General features: G+C 43.8%; 1 protein-coding gene across 2 annotated transcripts in view; it reads left to right on the top strand.

Moving 5' to 3' along the window:
* The window catches only part of LOC111969699 (SRSF protein kinase 1), a 47844-nt gene that overhangs the window by 24613 nt on the left and 1790 nt on the right, over positions 1-21441 (top strand). For both annotated transcript variants that reach the window (XM_023995884.3, XM_023995885.3), the window contains 12 exons: positions 3824-3945; positions 4728-4836; positions 7041-7216; positions 10017-10123; positions 10355-10520; positions 17621-17646; positions 17859-18063; positions 18330-18710; positions 19119-19219; positions 19687-19794; positions 20828-20897; positions 21091-21183. In XM_023995884.3, coding sequence (XP_023851652.1) covers positions 3824-3945; positions 4728-4836; positions 7041-7216; positions 10017-10123; positions 10355-10520; positions 17621-17646; positions 17859-18063; positions 18330-18710; positions 19119-19219; positions 19687-19794; positions 20828-20897; positions 21091-21183 — 1664 coding nt within the window. The remainder of the gene's footprint in view (positions 1-3823; positions 3946-4727; positions 4837-7040; positions 7217-10016; positions 10124-10354; positions 10521-17620; positions 17647-17858; positions 18064-18329; positions 18711-19118; positions 19220-19686; positions 19795-20827; positions 20898-21090; positions 21184-21441) is intronic.

The raw sequence follows: 21441 nt of genomic DNA, 5'->3' as shown, positions 1-21441 counted from the left end.
GACCAAATTTTTGGGCTGCCCAAGCGGAAATGCCGGCGTTACAGAGGCAAGCGATGGGGGTAATGATGAGATTAATGCAAAGGGAAAACTGGCCACCTCTTCCRTCCATTCTACTGGCTAATGTACAGTCACTTGATAATAAGATGGATGACCTCCGATCTAGGATTTGCAACCAACGGGGGGGACTGCAATATTCTTTGCTTTTCAGAAACATGGCTCTCGGAGAAMATACCCCCCACGGCTATCCAACTAAATGGGTGGACAGTACAATGGAGTCAGGAAAATTAAGGGGGGGGGTGTTTGCCTCCTCACCTACACCAACTGGTGTGCTAATTCTGTTATTCTGTCTTGCAATACCTGATGGTCAAATGCTGACCCTTCTATCTCCCGAGGGAGTTTTCAACTGTTATTGTGACTGCTGTATACTTTTCACCTCAGGACAATAAAAATAGCAAGCTGGCGCTTAACAAATTGTACAAGGCTATAAACAAGCTGGAAACCCTACACGCGGAGGCTGCTTTTCTGGTTGCACGCGATTTTAAGACCCATGATGCCCAACTTCAATCAACACGTCTCTAACGCCACTAAGGGCGATAAAGTCCRAGACCACTGCTATTCTACCCTCAAGCATGCATACAAGACCTTCCCTCGTCCGCCATTTGGCAAATCAGATCATGACTACGTACTCATGCTTCCTGTTTACAAGCAGAAGCTGAAACAGGAASTACCCGCAATTTTCTATGTTGAGAAATGGTCACCAGAATCAGAGTGTATACGGGACTGCTTTGCTAGCACTGATTGGAATATGTTTAGAGACTCCGCCGATAATGTTGATGAGCTAACCACCTCCGTCACTGGCTTCATTAGAAAATGCATCGGCGATGTGGTACCCACGCTGTGGGTTCACTGTTTATCAAWAGCTCTGGATTAACACAGAGGTTGGCGCTAAACTGAYGAGCAGGSKTCCCACACACAGAGCTATCGTAGACAACCCTCGTGCTACGGCCGAAGACAGGAAGACGTACAAGAATGACCGCCGCAGTTCCTGTGTAGAGTATGCTTACCTACTTTATTATGCATTTCATTTTCCTTTATTCTTATTTCTCGCTAAAAAATGTTTTTGTAATACATTGTTATTGATTATTGCATTATTGGGTTTTGAGTTTGCAAGAAAGGCATTTCACTGTACTTGTGCATGTGACATTATTACTTGAGACTTGTCTGTATGGCTAGCTAGTGAAAGTGACAGCTGAAGTTGACGCTTRGTGACGCAGCCCAAATTTACCGCTACACACAACTGTTTTTGTTAACATATGAATTAAATCGGTAGGAACAAGACAAAACAACTAGTTAGTTGACTATATACAGCTAAAAACCAACTATTTCTATGAGACAGAGAGCAATCATTTGAGCTCCACTGCTGATGTGCTCGCCTGTACCAACAAAGTTATCATAACAGGACTTGATAATCTGAGAGCAATCTGAGAGCAAAGTTTCACAGCATCAAACAAACCGACAACACCAAACATAGAAAACCAGTCAAAAGTTGACACACCTACTCATTCAAGGGTTTTTCTTTATTTTTACAATTTTCAATTAGTGTAGTAATAGTGTTGTAACCAAAAAAGTGTTAAACAAATTGAAATATATTTTAGATTCTTCAAACTAGCGACTCTTTGCCTTGATGACAGCTTTGCACACTCTTGCATTCTCTGAACCAGATTGACATGGAATGCTTTTCCAACTCTTTAAGGAGTTCCCACATATGCTGAGCACTTGTTGACTGCTTTTCCTTTACTCTGCGGTCCAACTCATCCCAAACCGTTTCAATTGGGTTGAGGTTGGGTGTTTGTGGAGGCCAGGTCATCTGATGCAGCACTCTCCTTCCTGGTCAAATAGCCCTTACACAGCCTGGAGATGTGTTGGGTCAATGTCCTGTTGAAAAACAAATGATAGTCCCAATAAGCGCAAACTCGATAGGTGGCGTGTCGCTGCAGAATACTGTGGTAGCCATGCTGGTTAAGTGTGCCTTGAATTGTAAATAAATCATCAACAGCAGGGGTGTCAAAGTCAAATGGACGGAGGGCCAAATAAAAAATTTAGCTACAAGCCGAGGGCCGGACTGTTCGAATGTTCATTGAAAAATTTTTAAATGACGCATATAGTCTAGTGAACCTAATTGAACCTACTGAAAACCTAACAAATATATTCCAATATGATCAGATAAATAAAGCAATATTTTCTTATGGCTCTGTCAGTAATCTTTAATTTTCAACAGACACAAAAGACAAATTTCCTTTATATAAAAATCCCCATAACATGAACATTAAATGAAAGAAACCGGTATTCAAGGNCAGCCACCAATTGTGCAAGTTCTCCCACTTAAAAAGATGAGAGAGGCCTGTAATTTTCATCATAAGTACACTTCAACTATGACAGACAAAATGAGGGGGGGGAAAATCCAGAAAATCACATTGTAGGATTTTTTATGAATTTATTTGCAAATTATGGTGGAAAATAAGTATTTGGTCAATAACAAAAGTTTCTCAATACTTTGTTATATACCCTTTGTTGGCAATGGGAGAACTTGCACAATTGGTGGCTGACTAAATACTTTTTTGCCCCACTGTATGTGGAGATCATCCGTTCATCTACTCTGCGTCTCACAAATACATGGCATCTGGAACCAAAAATCTCAAATTTGGACTCATCAGACCAAAGGACAGATTTTCACCTGTCTAATGTCCATTGCTCGTGTTTCTTGGCGGAAGCAAGTCTCTTCTTATTGGTGTCCTTTTAGTAGGGGTTTCTTTGCAGCAATTCGACCACAAAGGCCTGATTCACTCAGTCTCCTCTGAACAGTTGATGTTGAGATGTCTGTTACTTGAACTGTGAGGCATTTATTTGGGCTGCGATTTCTGAGGCTGGTAACTAATGKACTTATCCTCTGCAGCAGAGGTAACTCTGGGTCTTCCTTTCCTGTGGAGGTCCTCATGAGAGCCAGCTTCATCATAGCGCTTGATGGTTTTTGCGACTGCACTTGAAGAAACTTTCAAWGTTCTTGAAATTGACTGACCTTCATGTCTTAAAGTAATGATGGACTGTTGTTTCTCTTTGCTTATTTGAGCTGTTCTTGCCATAATATGGACTTGGTCTTTTACCAAATAGGGCTATCATCTGTATACCACCCCTACCTTGTCACTACACAACTGATTGGCTCAAACGCATTAGGAAGAAAARAAATTGTGCAAAGCTGTCATCAAGACAAAGGGTGGCTTTGAAGAATCTCAAATATAAAATATTTTGATTTGTTTATCACTTTTTTGGTTACTTCATGAATCCATGTGTGTTATTTCATAGTTTTGACGTCTTCACTATTACTCTACAATGTAGAAAATAGCAAAACATTTGAGAAAAACCCTTGAATATGTAGGTGTGTCTAAACTTTAGACTGGTACTGTATATGGGCCCTGGTCAAAAAATGTTTACTATAAAGGGAATAGGGTGCCATTTGGGACACAGATTCCTCAATATCACTTTGGCCTATTTTCATTGAGGCCGATTTTGATTTGATTGAATGTACCAAGGCATCACAGCTGTCGATGGAGTACTATTTAGAGGCCTGACCTCCCAGCTTCAGGGAGCACCAAAGGGACATATAAATTAAAGTATGTCACGTTTTCCGACCTTAAAAGTAGAATGTCAAGATGAAACCACGTCCCATGACATCGGTTGTGTAGATCCAGCAGCTATACGCCTCAATCCCAGGTTAACGGAAAAGGCTCATTTACAATAACCCTGCCCTCTCTCTCTCTCTCTCCAGACCAGACCCTGCGCCGCGGGGAGGTGCGTCCAAGCAGAATGACTCTCCTATCCCAGACCAGGATGAGGAGATACTGGGCTCTGATGACGAGGAGCAGGAGGATCCCAACGACTACTGTAGAGGTATGATACACTGTGTACACACACACACACAGTCTTGTACAGCGCTTGTGGGGATACACAATTCAGTCCCATTCAAAATCCCATTTTTCCCTAACCTGTACTCTTAACCTAACCTTAACCCAAAAACCGAACCATAACCTTAATCCTAACTCTAGCTCCTATCCCTAACCCTTAACCTAATTCTAACCGTAACCCCCTAAAAGTAGCATTTGACCTCGTGGCGACTAACAATCTATCAATCAAATGTATTTATGAAGCCCTTTTTACATCAGCCGATGTCAAAGTATTACACAGAAACCCAGCCTAAAACCCCAAACAGCAAGCAATGCAGATGTAGAAGCACGGTGGCGAGGAAAAACTCCCTAGAAAGGCAGGAACCTAGGAAGAAACCTAGAAAGGAACCCGGCTCTGAGGGGTGGCCAGTCCTCTTCTGGCTGTGCCGGCTGGAAATTATAACAGTACATGGCCAAGATGTTCATACATTCGTAGATGACCAGCAAGGTCAAATCATAATAATAATAACAGGTCAGCGCCTCCGGAGTAAAAGTCAGTTGGCTTTTCATAGCCAATCATTCAGTTAGAGACAGCAGGTGCGGTACAGAAAGAAAGAGAGCGAGAGAGTCGAAAACAGCAGGTCCGGGACAAGGTAGCACGCCCGGTGAACAGGTCAGTGTTCCCAGTTGGTGGAATTGTTGTTTACTATTCTTGTGGGGACTTCTGGTTATAGTTAAAGACGTCCATACACAGTCACACACACCAACTACCATATGTTACTATTGCAGGAGGTTACCACCATGTGAAGATAGGAGACCTGTTCAATGGGAGATACCATGTGATCAGGAAGCTGGGCTGGGGACATTTCTCCACTGTGTGGCTGGCCTGGGACATACAGTAAGTGTTGACGGTGTACAGTATCTATAATGTCTTGACATACACCCTTTGGAATTACCTGGATTTTTGCATAAATTGAACATTAATTTTGATCTGAGCTCCATCTAAGTCACAACAATAGACTTAAACTAATAACACACAAACAATTATATGTGTGTTTGTCTGTGGAGATTGCATGGCTGTGTGCTCGATTTTATATACGTGTCAGCAACGGGTGTGGCTGAAATAGCAGAATCTATTAATTTGAAGGGGTGTCCACATACTTTTGTGTATATACAGTTGAAGTCGGAAGTTTACATAAACCTTAGTCAAATACATTTACTCTGTTTTTCACAATTCCTGACATTTAATCCTAGTAAAAATTCCCTGTCTTAGGTGAATTAGGATCACCACTTTATTTTAAGAATGTGAAATGTCAGAATAATAGTAGAGGTGATTTATTTCAGCTTTTATTTATTTCATCACATTCCCAGTGGGTCAGAAGTTTACATACATTCAATTAGTATTTGGTAGCATTGCCTTTAAATTGTTTAACTTGGGTCAAATGTTTTGGGTAGCCTTCCACAAGCTTCCCACAGTAAGGTGGTTGAATTTTGGCCCATTCTTCCTGGCAGAGCTGGTGTAATTGAGTCAGGTTTGTAGGCCTCCTTGCTTGCACACGCTTTTTCAGTTCTGTCCACAACTTTTCTATAGGGTTGAGGTCAGAGCTTTGTGATGGCCACTCAAATACCTTGACTTTGCTGTCCTTAAGCCATTTTGCCACAACTTTGGAAGTGTGCTTGGGGTCATTGTCCGTTTGGAAGACCCATTTGCAAGCTTTAACTTCCTGACTGATGTCTTGATGTTGCTTCAGTATATCCACATAATTTTCCTTTCTCATGAAGCCATCTATTTTGTGAAGTGCACCAGTCCCTCCTGCAGCAAATCACCCCCACAACATGATGCTGCCACCCCCGTGCTTCACGGTTGGGATGGTGTTCTTCGGCTTGCAAACGTCCCCCCTTTTCTTCCAAACATAACAATGGTCATTGTAACAATGGTCATCGCCCCTACCTGGGCTCAAACCAGGAACACATCGACAACAGCCACCCTCGAAGCATCGTTACCCATCGCTCAACAAAAGCCGCGGCCCTTGCAGAGCAAGGGGAACTACTCCAATTCTCAGAGCGAYTGACGTTTGAAACGCTATTAGCGTGCACCCCGCTAACTAGCTAGCCATTTCACATCGGTTACACCAGTCTAATCTCGGGAGTTGGTTAGGCTTGAAGTCATAGTTTAATATTGCCTGCTAACATGAATTTCTTTTAGCTAAATATGCAGGTTTAAAAACCTGTGTATTGGTTTGTGTATTGATTTTAAGAAAGGCATTGATGTTTATGGTTAGGTACATTCGTGCAACGATTATGCTTTTTTCGCAAATGCGCTTTTGTTAATCATTACAAATGTATAATCCAAAATAAATATGAACATATTGGCATTAAATGGAGTTGAGAGTTTAGAAGACTGCTCAATGAAGAATGAATGCCTGTCCAGTGCTTCAAAAAAGCCTTTTCACTAGATTTGAGATTTTATCAATTTCGAAACTCTGAAATGATGTACGCGCTGCAAAGAAATCCAATGGGCACTTTTACATCGGCTGAAACACCGGACTATTCTAGCAAACAGCGTTCAGATTCCCTTTGCGGTAGCCTATAAGCTTTGTGTAGCCAGTTTGCGGTCTGTCGACGTGATCATTTTGTTTGTATGTTTTAAATGATTTTGCTTTTAGTGTTGATTAGGAACCGTTTCTAAAAAGCCAATAGTTGTGAGCTGTCCCTCGTGATTTGCCCTGTTTTGAGAGGCGACAAGCGTTCTTCTACTATAGAGASTAAACTTGGGGGTTCATGTGCTAAGAAAAACGTTGTAGATAATTATCRCCATTCTACACTGTACATGGAATAAACATACATTGTTTATTCCACCAAACATGTGTTTTTTTTTATATGTTCTGTACTTATCAGTATGAATTTATTTAGGTTTTGTAAGTACCTTTTCAGAGGACTGAACTGAACCAGGTGCGAGCCATAATGTTTGTCAAAGCACATGAATCTCCAATTTTCTGTGCGCGTCTGGTACTCTAAAACGTTGGACAGGGTTGGCAGTTCTGATATTAGTATGGTGTTCCTCATGTTTGGTACACTGTGTAAGTTGTCCTGTATTTCCAGGGGGAAGCGTTTTGTGGCCATGAAGGTGGTGAAGAGTGCAGAGCACTACACTGAGACAGCCCTGGATGAGATCAAGCTGCTGAGATCAGTGAGGAACACGGACCAGAACGACCCCAGCAGAGAGAAGGTGGTTCAGCTACTAGACGACTTCAAGATCTCTGGCATGAACGGAAGTCGTATCCTCAGTAAAACAATGACAACAGTGCTTTATCAACTTTTATACACACAAGCATGACAACAGACCAAGGTTATTATAGTTTCGTGATTTTACGAGTTTTTCGGTTTTTATTTGACCTTGATTTACTAGTTTTTATTCAGTTTGATATAAACATTTCTATTTCGTTATATTATTTAGTTTTAGTGTTAGGGACAGAACYTAGTTTATGGGAGGGGAGGGGCCATTTATTGTGTTCTAGGTTGTATTTCTGTAAGAATCAAATGTTTGGTCACGTCCTTCGTAAACATGGTATGGATGTACTGGGTCGTACTCACCACTCTCTATAGCGCCTTGCAGTCTTGTGCCTTGCAGTTGCCGTATGAAGCAGCGATGCAGCCAGCATGTGTGTGCGTATGCGTCTCTTCACAGTCAGTGTTGTGCCATAAGGTGTTTTATCTGTTTTTAAAATCTGATTTCACTGCTCGCTTGAGTTACTTGATGTGGTTACTTGATGTGGTTCCATGTAGTCATGGGTCTATGTAGTACTGCACGTTTCTCAGTCTGTTCTGGACTTGGACTGTGAAGAGATCCCTGGTGGCATGTCGTATGTATGTAAACTCAGCAAAAAAAGAAACGTCCCTTTTTCAGGACCCTGTCTTTTAAAGATGATTCGTAAAAAAAAATCTGAACTTCACAGATCTTGTTCAATGAACCATAAACAATTAATGAACATGCACCTGTGGAAAAGACATTAAGCCGATTTGTCTCCAGCAATTAATTTCTGGATAACAATTAAGTAACTAACTGCCCTGCTACACTACGGCAATCGAGTGTCTTGCATTGCCATCAGCCATTGAGGGAATGCTTTCTTTGAAATGAATGCAAGCTACTATACTGCCCGTGTTGCGCGCGCATTTTGTCACGTCCAATAGCAGCATACAAGCTCAAGAAGGTTCAATTGTCGATGGCTGACGTGCATATTGATTCTGTCTTGTGAATTGAAATAATGAGAGTTTTTCGGTTGCATATGGCCTCGACTATACACCACTGGTTATTTTACTAAGATTTCGAAAGTCAAGAAGCTACTAGCTAGCAGAATCTCTAGCTAGCTACATTGACTATGTTTACAATGCACACACGTTGCTTTTGTTTAATCAGAGGATCATTTAGTACAACCACTAGCAACAATTTTAATGAGTACTTACAAAAAACAGGACCAACACTATTGTACTTGCGCGTAGTTGATGAATATGGTACAGCAGAGGAAAATAGAATAAAGACCCTCTTCGCCTCTGCTCTCCTCTGTCAAAACGACACGCTCTGTAGCAGTTAAAATGTCCCATTGACGCAACGCTGATGGAAAAGCAACGCGATGCATATAGCAGAGCTGAAGTGTTAGTGGTTTTCAATTAAAATTGTCAAAAATTGCTTCTTCAAAGTGTATTTTCTCAAGCAATAATTTTGGTCTGAGTGGGAAGGAGGAAAATGAAAAGGTGCTGGTATTGGCAGAGATGTCTGGAACTCTGTTATTGGTCAATTAACTAATTTATCACATGGTGATGTCACCATGGAAGGCCAACACTCCATCCCACCAAAACAGGCTGAAATTTCAAGTGGTCTTTCAAACAGCTCTTACACCAAAATTGCGTTATCATAGTTTTCACAATTTCACAGTATTATTCCAACCTCAACCTCTTATTTGTCACGAACACCGAGTACGAGTACAACAGGTGTGGACCTTAGACTTACAAGCCCATAACCAACAATGCAGATCAATAAATACAAATATTGGCTAAATAAACGAAAGGGGGGGGGAAGTTGAGCAATAAAATAACAAGGCTGTATACAGGGGGTACCGGTACCGAGTCAGTGTGTGGGGGTACAGGTTAGTCGAGGTAATATGTACATGTAGGTAGGGGTAAAGTGACTATGCATAGATAATAAACAGCGAGTAGCAGCAGTGTAAAAACAAGGTGGAAATATACTACATGGCCAAAAATATGTGGAAACCTGCAGAAATAGCCAATCCATTCATATGAATTGGTGACCACATACTTTTGTGTATATATATGTGTATGTATATATATATATATACTGTAAAGGACAATCCCATTTTTGACTGCACTGGTCTTTTAAAGAGTGCTCGATGCTCCCACAGCAATTCAACATTGATAGCCAGTGGTCATGATGCACAAGCTAGGCCAATTTGAAACATCACTATCTCCTCAGCATTTACCTGCCAGATTCGGAAGCTTGAAACCCCCATTAGAAGAAGAGGAAAAAAAAGCTTAGTTTAAGTTGTAGTTTACTATAATAACCCTGAAACAGACAATCAAAGGACGCAGGCGTACTCCATCTACTCAGTACTCCCTAAGATCAGTGCGTTAGTATTAGTCAATATTATGAGCCTTAACATCTTTATTGCCCTAGTCCTGGCACTATCTATCAGTGGTTCACAGATGTTGCACTGATGTTTGGCCGGTGTGGTACAGCTGTTGGCAGCACAATACACTCCAGCTAGATGACACGCACAGAGCCACAGATGTAGTGACAGTTTGTCTGTCCGTCCCAGCAATGCTTACATCCTGGTCACAGCTGGGTGTCTGGGCGACGCGTCCAGACTTCCTCCGTCCCAGCATGCCCAGCTTCTGGAAGAGGTCTTATTGATTTCTGGGTTCGTTGGCCCACTTCCATCTTGGTTCTTGGCAGAACCTTAGGTGTTCACATTTTTTATATTGGGTAGGTGTCTGCCAAATGCATAGGCGTGAATGACAAGTGTGTGTGTGTGTTTTTGAGTCCTTGACCCAGCTGCCCATCAGATGTCTGTATGGTGTTTGAGGTTCTGGGTCATCACCTGCTGAAGTGGATCATCAAGTCTAACTACCAGGGCCTTCCTTTGCCCTGTGTCAAGAGCATCATTCGACAGGTAAAACAACACCTTATTCCTCACACAACATTGGGTGTGTTCCAGGTTGGGTGCATTCTTTTTTAGCAAAAACAAAGATTCTACATAACTTTTACGTCGAAACAGGGTTGAAAATTCCGTACACTATCCCTAAGGTTTCCCGGATTCATGGAATCCTCCAACTGGAATTCTCCTTAATGTTGAAACCCTATGCAGCACTGGTCTTACTGATGCTCTACCCTCCTCCTATAGGTTCTCCAGGGGCTGGACTACCTCCACTCAAAGTGTAAGATCATCCACACGGACATCAAGCCAGAGAACATCTTGTTGACTGTTAACGAGCCCTACATTAGGAATATGGCTGCTGAAGCTACGGAGTGGCAGAGGACAGGAGCTCCACCCCCCTCTGGATCTGCAGGTACATACACACCGACACACCACAAAGAAGTAGACATATATACAGTCCTACGATAGGACGATGGCTGATGAGGCTACAGAGTGACAGAGGACAGGAGTGCCAGCCTCCTCTGTATCCACAGATGACGGACACTTTCTCTCGACCAATTGGCACACTGAATTAACAGAGTCAACCGTTTAGGAAGGTTTTATCAACGTGAACATAACGTTACCTCCTCATCAGGGCTTGGGATGGTGAATAATGGGATTGTAAAAGCTAGAATCCTTCATCTTAAMCAATAAAGCGGTCACCCTGCCTGTGTTTTGGCACCCTCAGAGGGTCGGAAGAACCCGAGGCATGTGGTTTTCAGGGAAAAGGCAGAGATGAGGCGAAGCCTGAACCGGATGCTTCCGGTTTCTTTTACGCCTGCTACGTTACATGCTGACCATACCGCATGCGTTGCGTGCGCCAGCGTTGCAAAAATGCATTGTCACATACATATTTGCACATGCATCAATCATTCATCCAAAAATGTTTGCGCGCGTCAATGAACGTCTGCATAGCCAGGCGCTAAAATAGAACTTGTTTTTTTGAAGCATATACCCACATGGGTGATTGAAAGCTAAACGAGGGCCACACTCCAGTCCATTTGTGGGTGGTAATGCYTGTTAAAGTTGGTTTCTAACTTTCATATAAATTCCACAGAAGAAGAATGAACAAGGAGAAAAACGAACTAGCTTTCCCGTTTTTAAAAAAATCTGTGGATGAATTGTCCGAGTAGAGAACACACGATGATGTATGACTCAACATGGGCCAAACATTCTACAAAGATCTAGCAAAAATAAAGGGACCATATGCATTTCAGGTAAATATCAACCCAGGACAAATTAGCTAGCAACAACAAGCTAGCTAAATGTCCATGAATGTTTCATGTGTGTTTCGACCTGTCCCCAAATGAATATAGTTGGTTCAGTTGGTTTAAGTATTTTAGCCTGCTTGTCATGAACGTGTCTGGTGAGGATCGACAAAAACAACACCTACACGATGGCACACGCAGACACGCGCAGAGCCTGTTGGGTCAGCATGTTAGGTTAGTGTGTTGGTAAAAAGCTGAGGGATGGGCCTGGAGAAATGTAACCTCTCAAATTAATAGACAGAGCTATGGATTAAAGGACTGACTATCCATTATCAAAATTATAACCATGTAAGTGTTTGTTTCCATTTTATATGATTTTACTCCAATGTTTGTTTACAATCTTGTATTTTCAGTTCTGATGAAGTACGACAGTTGAACTAAGCTCATCAGGCTTTCATAAGTTATATTCTTCAACAATCAGTGGGTATACAGTTAATTCGGAAAGTATTCAGATCCCTTCCATTACAGCCTTATTAAAAAAAAATATATATTTTTAAATTGTTTCCTCATCAATCTACACACAATACCCCARAATGACTGAAAGATTAGTGGAATCTGTGTGGGTAGCTGGACAGGTAGGATGACTGACAGTGAAGGTGAACAGGTGGTCACGTGACAGAAGAATGGATGAGACTGAGGCAGGAATTCCTTTAACCATAAAGTGGTATATTTACTGAGTAGTGTGGATTCATGGACGCACAGAACTTCTCAAGCAGACGGAGTTAAGGAAGAGAAAGCAGCGAGATCAGGCGATGCCGTTTTCCTCCTTTTATGTGGATGAGATCTGTCGGTCATTGCCACRTGACCTAATTAAAGCGCCCCTGGCCCAGCTGAGTAAGTGGCCATGAATTAAAGGATTATTCCACCAACTCCATGGGCCTTTCCTACAATGACAAAGCAAAAACAGGTTTTTGGAAAAAAAATGTAATGTGTTAAAAATAAACTGATACCTTATTTACATAAGCATTCTGCAGCTGAAAAACATCCCTGCAGTATGATGCTGCCACCACCATGCTTCACTGTYGGGATGGTGCCAGGTTTCCTCCAYATGTGTCGCTTGGCATTCAGGCCAAAGAGTTCGATCTTGGTTTTATCAGACCAGAGKATCTTGTTTCTCATGGTCTGAGAGTCGTTTAGGTGCCTTTTGGCAAACTCCAAGCGGGCTGTGATGTGCCTTTTTACTGAGGAGTAGCTTCCGTCTGGCCACTCTACCATAAAAGCCTGATTTGGTGGAGTGCTGCAGAGATGGTTGTCCTTCTGGAAYGTTCTCCCATCTCTACAGCGGAGCTCTGTCAGAGTGACAATTGGGTTCTTGGTCACCGCTCTGATCAAGACCCTTCTCCCCCGTTTGCTCCTTTTGGCCTGTGCGGCCAGCTCTAGGAAGAGTCTTGGTGGTTCCAAACGTATTCCATTTAAGAATGGAGGAGGCCACTGTGTTCTTGTGAACCTTCAATGCTGCAGACATTTTTTGTTGCCCTTCCCCAGATCTGTGACTTGACACAATTCCTTCAATCTCATGGCTTGGTTTTTGCTCTGACATGCACTGTCAACTGGGGGACCTTTATATAGACAGGTGTGTGCGTTACCAAATCATGTCCAATCAATTTAATTTACCACCGGTGGACTCCCAAGTTGTAGAGACATCTCAAGGATAACCAATGGAGTTGGATGCACCTGAGTTCAATTTTGGGTCTCATAGCAAAGGGTCTGAGTACTTATGTAAATAAGGTATGTTTTTTAATTTATAATACATTTTCAAAAATTCAAAAATCCTGTTTTCGCTTTGTCATAAGGGGTATTGTGTGTAGATTGCTGTGGACAAAACTATATTTAATCAATTTTAGAATAAGGCTGTAATGTAACACAATGTGGAAAAAGTCAAGGGGTCTGAATACTTTCCGAATGCACTCTATATCGGGAGTTGTACCTGTACACACACGAGTCTGCCCTCTCCTTGGCTAGAATGGTCCCACTGGATCTTGTCTCCTCCCGACTGCCTTCTAGTCTCAGTACCYGTCTCTTTGGCTAACATTCCYCTCCTCGCCACTCCTTGTCATTGCAAAAGACTGGCCTTTCGGCAATCTCAACATTCAATATGCGCTGGATTTAGTTGTTCAAAATAACATTTTCCATGACATGTGGATCCTCAAAAAGGACAACAAATGTATAACAAAGTCAWAAACAAACATTAACACTATATACAAAAGTATGTGGACACCCCTTCAAATTTGTGGATTCGGCTATTTCAGCCACACCCATTGTTGACAGGTGTATAATATCGAGCACACAGCCATGCGATCTCCATAGACAAACATTGGCATTAGAATGGCCTAACTGAAGAGCTCAGTGACTTTCAACCTGGGCTCAACCCCATCGAACACCTTTGGGATCAATTGGAACACCGACTGCGAGCCAGGCCTAAATGCCCAACATCAGTACCCGACCTCCGTAATACTCTTGTGGCTGAATGGAAGGAAGTCCCCGCAGGAATATTCCAATATRTAGTGGAAAGTTTCCCGGAAGATTGGAGGCTGTTATAGCAGCAAAGGTGGCACCAAGTCAATATTAATGCCCATGGGAGAGCACTAGTAAGACAGTGACTCAGCCCACGTAATAGGATCAGAGGCAGAGAATCCTAGTGGAGAGGGGAGCCGGSCAGGCAGCGACAGCAATGGTGGTTCTTCACTCCAGTACCTTGCTTTTCACCTTCGCACCCCTGGGCGATAGTAATGGTGCCAGAGGGGATGGCTGCCGTTTTATGGGCTCTTAACCAACCGTGCTATTTTGTTTTGTTTTTATCCCGCATTTTTCGTAACTTCTTTTGTACATAATGTTGCTGGTACTGTCTCTTAAGACCCGAAAACAGCTTCTGGACATCAGAACAGCGATTACTCACCTTGAACTGGACGAATCATTTTTCTTTTAATGAGTCAGACGAGAGGGATTTACTCCAGACACCCGACGAGGCCCTCATCCCTGTCGTTCGCAGGAGAAAGACGGAGATATCGCGAAGGAGATCAAGGTGCCTTGTAAGGATCCGGCGACGAGTGGCTAATCTGCCTTTGCTATCGGTACTATTGGCCAACGTACAATCGTTGGATAATAAAGTGGACGAACTACAGCACGTATATCCTACCAACGGGACAATAAATACTGTAATATCTTATGTTTCACCGAGTCGTGGCTGAACGACGACTTGAATAACATACAGCTGGCCCTCAGGTAAGACAAGGGGTGTCGGTCTATGTCTATCTGTAAACAACTGGTGCACGATATCTAAGGATGTCTCAAGGTTTTGCTCGCCTGAGGTAGAGTATCTCATGACAAGCTGTAGACCACACTATCTACCAAGAGTTTATATTCTTCGTAGCTGTCTATTTACCACCACAAACCGATGCTGGCACTAAGACCACACTCAGTGAGCTGTATATGGCCATAAGCAAACAGGAAAACACTCATCCAGAGGCAGCGCTCCTAGTGGCCGGGGACTTTAAACAGATTTGAGTTTGCCTGCATTAACCTAATTTCTACCTGCATGTTAAATGTGTGACCAGAGGTAAASAAACTCTAGACCACCTTTACTCCACACACAGAGACGCGTACAAAGCTCTCCCTCACCCTCCATTTGGCAAATCTGACGACAATTCTATCCTGATTCCTGCTTACAAACAAAAACTAAAGCAGGAAGAACCAGTGACATGGTCAGATGCTAAGCTACAGGACTGTTTTGCCTGCACAGACTGGAATATGTTCCGGGATTCTTCCGATGGCATTGAGGAGTACATCAATAAGTGCATCGATGACGTCGTCCCCACAGTGACTGTACGTACATACCCCAACCAGAAGCCATGGATTACATGCAACATCCGCACTGAGCTAAAGGGTAGAGCTGCCGCTTTCAAGGAGCGGGACTTTCGGAAGCTTATAATAAATCCTGCTATGCCCTCCAACGAACCATCAAACAGGCAAAGCGTCAATACAGGACTAAGATCGAATCGTAATACACCGGCTCCGACGCTTGTCGGATGTGGCAGGGCTTGCAAACCATTACAGACRACAAAGGGAAAGCACAGRCGAGAGCTGCTCAGTGACTCGAGCCTACCAGACGAGCTAAACTACTTCTATGCTCGCTTCGAAGCTAGCAACACTGAAACATGCATGAGCGCTTAAGCTGTTCCGGACGACTGTGTGATCACGCTCTCCGCAGCCGATGTGAGTAAGACCTTTAAACAGGTTAACATTCAGAAGGCCTCCGGGCCAGACGGTTTACCAGGACGTGTACTCCGAGCATTGCGCTGACCAACTTCACTGACATTTTCAACCTTTCTCTGTCTGAGCCTGTATTACAAACATGTTTCAAGCAGACCACCATAGTCCCTGTGCCCAAGAACACTAAGGTAACCTGCCTAAATTACTACCGYCCCGTAGCACTCACGTCTGTAGCCATGAAGTGCTTTGAAAGGCTGGCCGTGGCTCACATCAACACCATTATCCCAGAAACCCTAGACCCACTCCAATTTGCATACCACCCCAACAGATCCACAGATAATGCCATCTCTATTGCACCCCACACTGCCCTTTCCCACCTGGATAAAAGGAACACCTATGTGAGAATGCTATTCATTGACTACAGCTCAATGTTCAACACCATAGTGCCCTCAAAGCTCATCACTAAGCTAAGGACACTGGGACTAAACACCTRCCTCTGCAACTGACTCCTGGACTTCCTGACGGGCCACCRCCAGGTGGTAAGGGTAGGTAACAACACATCCAACACGGGGGCCCCTCAGMGGTGCGTGCTCAGTCCCCTCCTGTACTCCCTGTTCAGTCATGACTGCACGGCCAGGCACGACTCCAACAACATTAAGTATGCCGATGACTCAACAGTGGTAGGCCTGGTCACCGACAACGATGAGACGGCCTATAGGGAGGAGGTCAGAGACCTGACCGTGTGGTGCCAGGACAACAACCTCTCCCTCAACGTGATCAAGACAAAGGAGATGATTGTGGACTACAGGAAATGCATGACCGAGCACTCCCCTGTTCTCATCGACGGGGCTGTGGTGGAGCAGGTTGAGAGCTTCCAAGTTCCTTGGAGTCCACATCACTAAAAAACTAACATGGTCCAAGCACACCAAGACATTTGTGAAGAGGGCACGACAAAACCTATTTCCCCTCAGGAGGCTGAAAAGTGTCCTCAGATCCTCAAAAATTTCTACAGCTGCACCATCGAGAGCATCCTGACTGGTTGCATCACTGCTTGGTATGGCAACTGCTTGGCCTCCGACCGCAAGGCACTACAGAGGGTTGTGTGTACGGCCCAGTACGTCACTGGGGCCAAGCMTCCTGTCATCCAGGACCTCTATACGCAGGCAGTGTCAGAGGAAGGCCCTAAAAATTGTCAAGGACTCCAGCCACCCTAGTCATAGACTGTTCTCTCTGCTACCGCACGGCAAGCAGTACCGGAGCGCCAAGTCTAGGTCCAAGAGGCTTCTAAACAGCTTCTACCCCCAAGCCATAAGATTCCTGAACCTCTAATCAAATGGCTACCCAGTCTATTTGTATGGCCCCCTCCCCCCCCCCCTCTTTTATGCTCCTGCTGCTCTGTTATCTATGTATAGTCACCTTAATAATTCTACCTAACATGTACATCTTACCTCGACTAACCGGTCCCCCCCCCCCCCCCCCCCCCGCACATTGACTCTGTACCGGTACCCCCTGTATATAGCCTCGCAATTGTTATTTTACTGCTGCTCTTTAATTATTTGTTACTTCTATTTCGGTAGATTAGATTTTTTTAACTGCACTGTTGGTTAAGGGCTTGTAAGTAAGCATTAATACCTGTTGTATTCTCCCTGCATGTGACAAATAAAATTTGATTTGTGCCAGACTACACTCAATTGTAGGACCTACTGAAGAGATGAGTCTTCAGTAAAGACTTAAAGGTTGAGCCAGAGTCTGCGTCTCTCACATGGATACAATGGTCTCCCGACCATTCCATAAAAATGTGGATCTATAGGAGAAAGCCCTGCCTCCAGCTGTTTTGCTTAGAAATTCTAGGGACAATACAATATAGACAGACACCGTGCTACTGGTACTGTATGCTAATTACTGAGGCAGATTTGACATAATCCTATGCTGGTTTAGTCATTATCTAGCTGAGGATATGACAGTCGAATGTTCTCTTTCTCTTCTTTCTGCCTAGTGAGCACAGCCCCTGCGCCCAAACCAGTAAGTCTCTGTTTTTCTGCGTTATTTATAAAAGCATGATGTTTTTATTGAGTGTGGTTGCTGCTACCAGGTAATGCATGGGAGTGGGTGGCTCTCTGTTCACACTTATCAATGGAAAAGCAGTTTTACAAATTGTATAGTAGTCTAAGCCTTGAACTCTCTTCCCTTCTTCACTCCTCTCTTCATCCCCCTCTCCTTACCCCTCCCCTCAGACGGCGAAGATGTCAAAGAACAAGAAGAAGAAGATGAAGAAGAAACAGCGGAAGCAYGCYGAGATGTTAGAGAAGAGGATTCAGGAGATGGAGGGAGCGCCGGAGGGAGGAGAGGAGGAGGGGGAAGAGGAGACTGAAGGGACCACCACAGACTCCCCCCCGCCCACCGACACGCTACAGGACATCGCTAATGGTGTCACAGCAGGTAAACAAACACCATGGTTTTAGAGAACACAACCAGTGTGGGGAGATCAATTGGAGGCACAGAATTGCTAATCTTCATTACATKATGAGTAGTCTTATGGCATGCAAGGGGATTTGTAGATCAATAATTCTGGCAGCCCGGCTGCCATGTAGTGGATTTCAAACAATATTTGGACCAAATGTCATGGGACCAGGGTTGCTGATCAGTAGTGTGTTGACKTAGGGTTATGTGACTGACTGTCCTYTCACTTACCCTCTGTCCCCTAGACCCAGCTCCAGATKAAATGGAGGAGGAGAGCAGGATGGAGGTGAACTGCAATGGCCATGCCCTCTCGGAGAGCCATGTGGTACAGAGGACCAACGAAGAAGAAGAGGACCAACAGAACGCCAACAAACTTGACGCCGTAGCCCCCGACAATGTCAGTACCCAGGGACGGGACTCGCCAGCCAACGCAGTTTACCCAGAATGCAATGGCAGAGGGCCCGGTGACCCTGGAACACACGATAAAGAAGGAAGAGGGAGAGGAAAGGAGGGCGAGACAGAGGAGTGTAAACGACCAGAGAAGGATGACGAGGAGAGAAAAGACGAGGAGATGGAGACGGATGAGGTGCCTGGAAGAGAGGATGAAGAGGAGGGCGAGAGGAATGGTTAGTGGAGGGGCTGCGCACTTCATCAGGAGGGGAAACATTATAGAATATTTGGATAGAATAAAGATCACGGAGTTCAGACATGTCTCTTTGAAATGTAGATTCAAGTATCATTTCGGCTCTATTCCTCATTTCTAGTCGCAATGTTCTGAACGGTTCACCTCACTGAAGACACTCGCGTTGATGGCGTAATGTCTCTCTTTCTCTACTCCTTCTGTCATCTTTCTGGGGGCTCCTTATAATATCACCACCTCAGTACTTCTCTTTCGGTCTTTTCCGTCGTCTTTCTCTTCCAGTTGACTCGGCAGAACTGACTTCAGCATCACACAACGCTCACATTATAGATAATTATTGTTTTGTTCCTCTCCTTTTTCTCTCTCCACTTTCAACCCTCTTCTCTCTTTTTAGATAAAGTAGCAGCAGGTAGTCTGTTGGTCAACCCTCTGGAKCCTCTCAATGCAGACAAGATCCAGATCAAAATCGCTGACCTGGGGAACGCCTGCTGGGTGGTGAGTATAGTACAGCCATTTTTTAATTTTTAAAAATCTTATTTGGGCCCCAATCATCCTTCCTCGCTCGCTAGCTTGATCGTTAATCAGGACCGGATGRTGTGGAAGACCCACTTCTCATCCCGTCGACTCGAAATGACCAGATTATTAAATACATATGACCAGATATGCGACAGACGGCAAAGGGTTTTTACTACAGTCTATGTTAGATARTGCTGCACTGTCGGAACTAGAAGCACAAMCATTTRGCTAAARTCGGAATAACCTCTGCTAACCATGTGTATGTGACCAATAAAATGTGATTTGATTTGACTTAAAGGCTTACACCAATACGAGTCATGTCAGATCAGTGATGCCTTCTCTTTCTCTCTCCATCTATCCCACTCTCTTTCTCCCTCTCTATTTCTTTCTCTCTCTCTCTACCCCCCCTCTATCCCTCTCTCCATCCCTCCTCCTCTCCTCCTCAGCACAAGCACTTTACAGATGACATCCAAACTCGTCAGTACCGTTCTCTGGAGGTGTTGATGGGAGCCGGCTACGGGACGCCTGCTGATATCTGGAGCACTGCCGCAATGGTGGGTAGAGATAGGATAGAGGACATACACACACACACACCCCGACACACACTCCTCACGCTTGTCAGATCAACCCAAAACGTGGCCTCGCCTCCGTGTTCCTGTCAGTAGGGACACGCAAAGGAACGTCTCTGCACTTACCAACTACCACAGGTCAGGTCTGGCTGTATGTTGACTTGGTCATGTAAAGAAAAAATGTGGGTTACAACTCACAKGTACAACCACGTTTAATAAATAGTTTAGTTTCCCAAGGAGGTCCCGCAAGAATGTGAAACAACTTAGTCAGTGTATAACTAGCCTCAGAAAATCTTGCGCTAACTAGCCCAGCAGACAGTGCTCTGATATGTATTTGTATTAAGCTGCGGGGCTTACTAGTCATCAGTCTGTCTCCCTGTCTGGTACAACTCTGCATTTGAGCCTTTTCACACGTACCAACAAACAGGTGTGCTCATTCTACAGTGGTCCCTGGAGCGTACGCTCAAACCGGTTGGATTAGAACGCTTACTTGGAACGTCCAGTTTCGATTGATGCAACAGTCAGCGTTTGAGCTGGCCACGCTGTCCTTACTGTGTTCTGTAAGGGACCACTGTAGAATGAGCACACCCGTTTGTTGGTACGTGTGAAAAGGTACAAATGCAGAGTCCGTTCTGTGAAACCAAATTGAGATGGTTTGGGATGAGTTAGACCGCAGCGTGAAGGAAAGGCAGCCAACAAGTGCTCAGCATATGTGGGAACTCCTTCAAGACTGTTGGAAAATAAATCCAGGTGACTACCTCATGAAGCTGGTTGAGAGAATGCCAAGAGTGTGCAAAGCTGTCAAGGCAAAGGGTGGCTACATTCAAGAATCTCAAACATATTTTGATTTAACACTTTTTTTGGTTACTACATGATTCCATATGTGTTATTTCATAGTTTTGATGCCTTCACTATTATTCTACAATGTAGAAAAMAGTAAAAAATAAAGAAAAACCATTGAATGATTAGTTGTGTCCAAACGTTTATCTGGTACTGTATATGTGACTGTCCCTTCTAGGCTTTTGAGCTGGCTACAGGAGACTACCTGTTTGAGCCTCACTCTGGGGAAGACTACTCTAGAGATGAAGGTATGTTCCCCTCCCTGTAAAGGCACAAGATTGTGCCTTTTTATAGTATCTCAAATATTTTAGACCTCAAGACACACTCACTCACATCCTGTTGTGTAGATCCTGCTGCTGTGTCTGTGAGGATTCTGCAGACCTTCATCACAACTGAGATTGGCACCGTCTAATTTGTTTGTCCTCTTCCTCTCTTGTGTAGATCACATAGCGTTGATCATTGAGTTGTTGGGTAAAGTTCCTAAGAAGCTGATCCTGGCCGGAAAATACTCCAAGGAGTTCTTCACCAAGAAAGGTAAAGAAGCACCACGCTAGAGTGTTATACTACAAACCAGGATCAGTAAGTTAGCCAGCAACCTTTTTTTAGAAAGGTATGCTTGAAATGGGAATGGTCAAATTAACTCAACAAAGAAAAACCATATCGGAGTTTAGCTTTGTTAATGAATGACAAAATCAATAGTTATTTCTGGTTGTTTATCAAAGTTAGCCGGCTAACGCATTGATTCTGCCTTGTAGTTTATCCCTCTGCTGTGTGTGTTTTCATAGTTATCAT

This window comes from Salvelinus sp. IW2-2015, linkage group LG11 (genome assembly GCF_002910315.2).
Source record: "Salvelinus sp. IW2-2015 linkage group LG11, ASM291031v2, whole genome shotgun sequence".
Taxonomy (NCBI): domain Eukaryota; kingdom Metazoa; phylum Chordata; class Actinopteri; order Salmoniformes; family Salmonidae; genus Salvelinus; species Salvelinus sp. IW2-2015.
This window is presented reverse-complemented; position numbering and strand designations above follow the sequence as displayed.